Below are 2280 nucleotides of genomic sequence, written 5' to 3' on the forward strand. Positions count from 1 at the left end.
CAGGTCGCCTCACAGTCGCTCCCATCGTGCCGGTTGCCACCCCTGGTGCATCCCTCGCGATGGCGCAGGCTCCCCAGCAGCAGGCAGTGCGACGGCCCGGCGTGGGATAGCTCGAGTCACGCTGACACGCTGTCCATCACATGGGTGGCACGGACGCGTGCGCTGTCGCAGCCCGCTCTGACGCACCGCCGTCCAGGACCCGACCGCCGATATCCGTGGCGATGAAGCGCTCTGACCCCCCCAGCTCGTAGGTGCTTGCCCCTGCCACCACCAGAGGTGGTTCGGCATTGGCAGGGGTTAGGTGGGGGCTGCGTGGCTTCCCCACACAGAGTGGGGGCACTGGACCCTGAGACACCACGCACCGAGATGGGTGTGTCCCTCGCCGTCAGGCCAGAGAAATGGAAACAATCAAAATGATTCGGGGATAACGCTGTACGAACAAAAGGAAAGGAACAGGAATGTCGCCATCATGGCGAATAACACAAGGAGAAAATTTTGTCGTTGTTAGTAACGTGGTGCAAAGGCGGGTAGGCGGCCTTTTATCGCTGTCTCTTCTACAACGCTCACCAGATCCACGCTGGCATGGGCTTCCTATCCCTTCGTTGCACCCGCCACCCACAGGTTTTTAAAGTTCCCACGGGGCCGGCGGTGCGTTCTGGATCGCTATGCTCAGAAGCCTGTGAAAAGCTATCCGGACCTCTGTGTGGTTGGCGTCGTCTAAAATGTTGTCGTTGAAGCCCATGAACAGCGGATGCCTCAGCCACTCGTACCTTAGGCGCGCCGCAAGCAGCAGAGCCTTCATGTCGCTATAAATCATCTCGAACAGAAACGTCTCGTCGTGCCGCGTGTGGTGGAACATGTCGTATAGCAGGCTGTAGTAGTGGTCGTCGCTCCTCGCCGCCCACAACGGCGACTCGCTGCCGCACGTGTCGCCAGTCCCCACCTCAGGGATCGCGTACAGCTTCTTCAGCGCTGCAAGCCGTCGGCTCGGCCGCACCGGCCGCACCGCACCGCGCACCCACCAGTACCCAAGCTCCATGGCAAGGTCCGGCCGCTGCAGCTGCACGCCCCAAGTGTCGCCGTACAGCGCGCCAAACATCGACATGTCCGCGCTGCCGCTAGACAGACGCCACGACACACGTCGAGCAGCGTCCATCGGGTCGCTTAGAACGTTGGCAGCCCACCAAGACTCGAGCGTGTCGCGCACGTCCGTGAACGCGTCGGCCGGCGCGGCGCGCCACACAGAGCTCCACAGGTGCCGCTCCATCCCACGCATCATCGCCACCTCAAAGACTGCATACTCATCGATAGGGGAGTACGGGTGCATCTCGCGTTCGTACGCGGCGCGGGTGGTGTTGGTGAAGTCGAAGAGCTCCACCTCATTCAGACGCCGGTACACCTCAACGTCCACCAGCTGCGGGCTATGGGCATACCCAAATGGGAGTCCGATGCCTTCGAGACGAATCGACGATAAATGGTAGTAGTAATGGCTACTCACGCCGCATCCACGCGGCGTCACGTCATAATGCGGATCGGGCAACGCAAACGCCCGCGTCGTCGCCCATGAGGGCAAGAGGACTGCCTTTTCCAGCCACTCGCCACTGCGCCCCTTCGCATACAGAACGGGGAGCACCTGCTGAAGCATGCAGCTGCTGACTGCCTCGCGGGCACGCATGACCTGCACTCGCTCCGAGCTGGTCATCTCTCCCTTCGCCTCCATGTACTGCGTGTCGCTGTGGACCACCGGCTCCAGCAGCAATGCGACGCGTCCGGTCCCATTCGACGCGAGTGAAGCGTTTGTCGACCCCTCGCTGCCCCGACTGAGATGGTACACGTGTAGACGCTGGCGAAGCGGCGACAGAGGGCGGAACAGGTCGAAGAAGGAGACTTGCCGTCCCAGCATCATGTCGTTTGCCATGTAGAGGAAAAAGCGCGAGATGCCCGGAATGCGATGCAGCCCGGACTCTATCACGTTCGAGTTCAGCGTCGGCAGCACCCACGCCGCCTCATCAGCGCTGAACATATCCGCATGCGTCACCACGCGCAGCTCCGGGAACCTCTCCGTGTCAAGCCACGCAGGCACCTGGTCCCTGTCAGAGAGCACAAGGTACACGCGCCGCACCAGCGACACAACCCCATCTGCCGCGCCAGCGTCGCTCATGTTCACCTGGTACCCAAGCTCACCCAGCCGCCGCACGTCCGCAGCGTGGCGGTGGTGGTACTGCGCAAGCGCGCCGCTCGCAAGCACGAACTCGCGCAGCGACCGCAGCGAGTACCGCA

The 2280-nt window shown here is 62.3% G+C and overlaps 1 protein-coding gene across 1 annotated transcript; it reads right to left on the reverse strand.

The window, feature by feature from the left end:
• Nucleotides 1-625: 625 nt before the first annotated feature.
• LDBPK_231340 (hypothetical protein, unknown function) lies at nt 626-2161 on the reverse strand (the record flags this gene model as incomplete). The annotated part of the gene is made up of 1 exon (XM_003860979.1): nt 626-2161. The coding sequence occupies one exon, from the start codon at nt 2159-2161 to the stop codon at nt 626-628; it is 1536 nt and encodes a 511-aa protein (XP_003861027.1).
• Nucleotides 2162-2280: the final 119 nt, after the last annotated feature.

This window comes from Leishmania donovani, chromosome 23, assembly GCF_000227135.1.
Source record: "Leishmania donovani BPK282A1 complete genome, chromosome 23".
Classification (NCBI taxonomy): domain Eukaryota; phylum Euglenozoa; class Kinetoplastea; order Trypanosomatida; family Trypanosomatidae; genus Leishmania; species Leishmania donovani.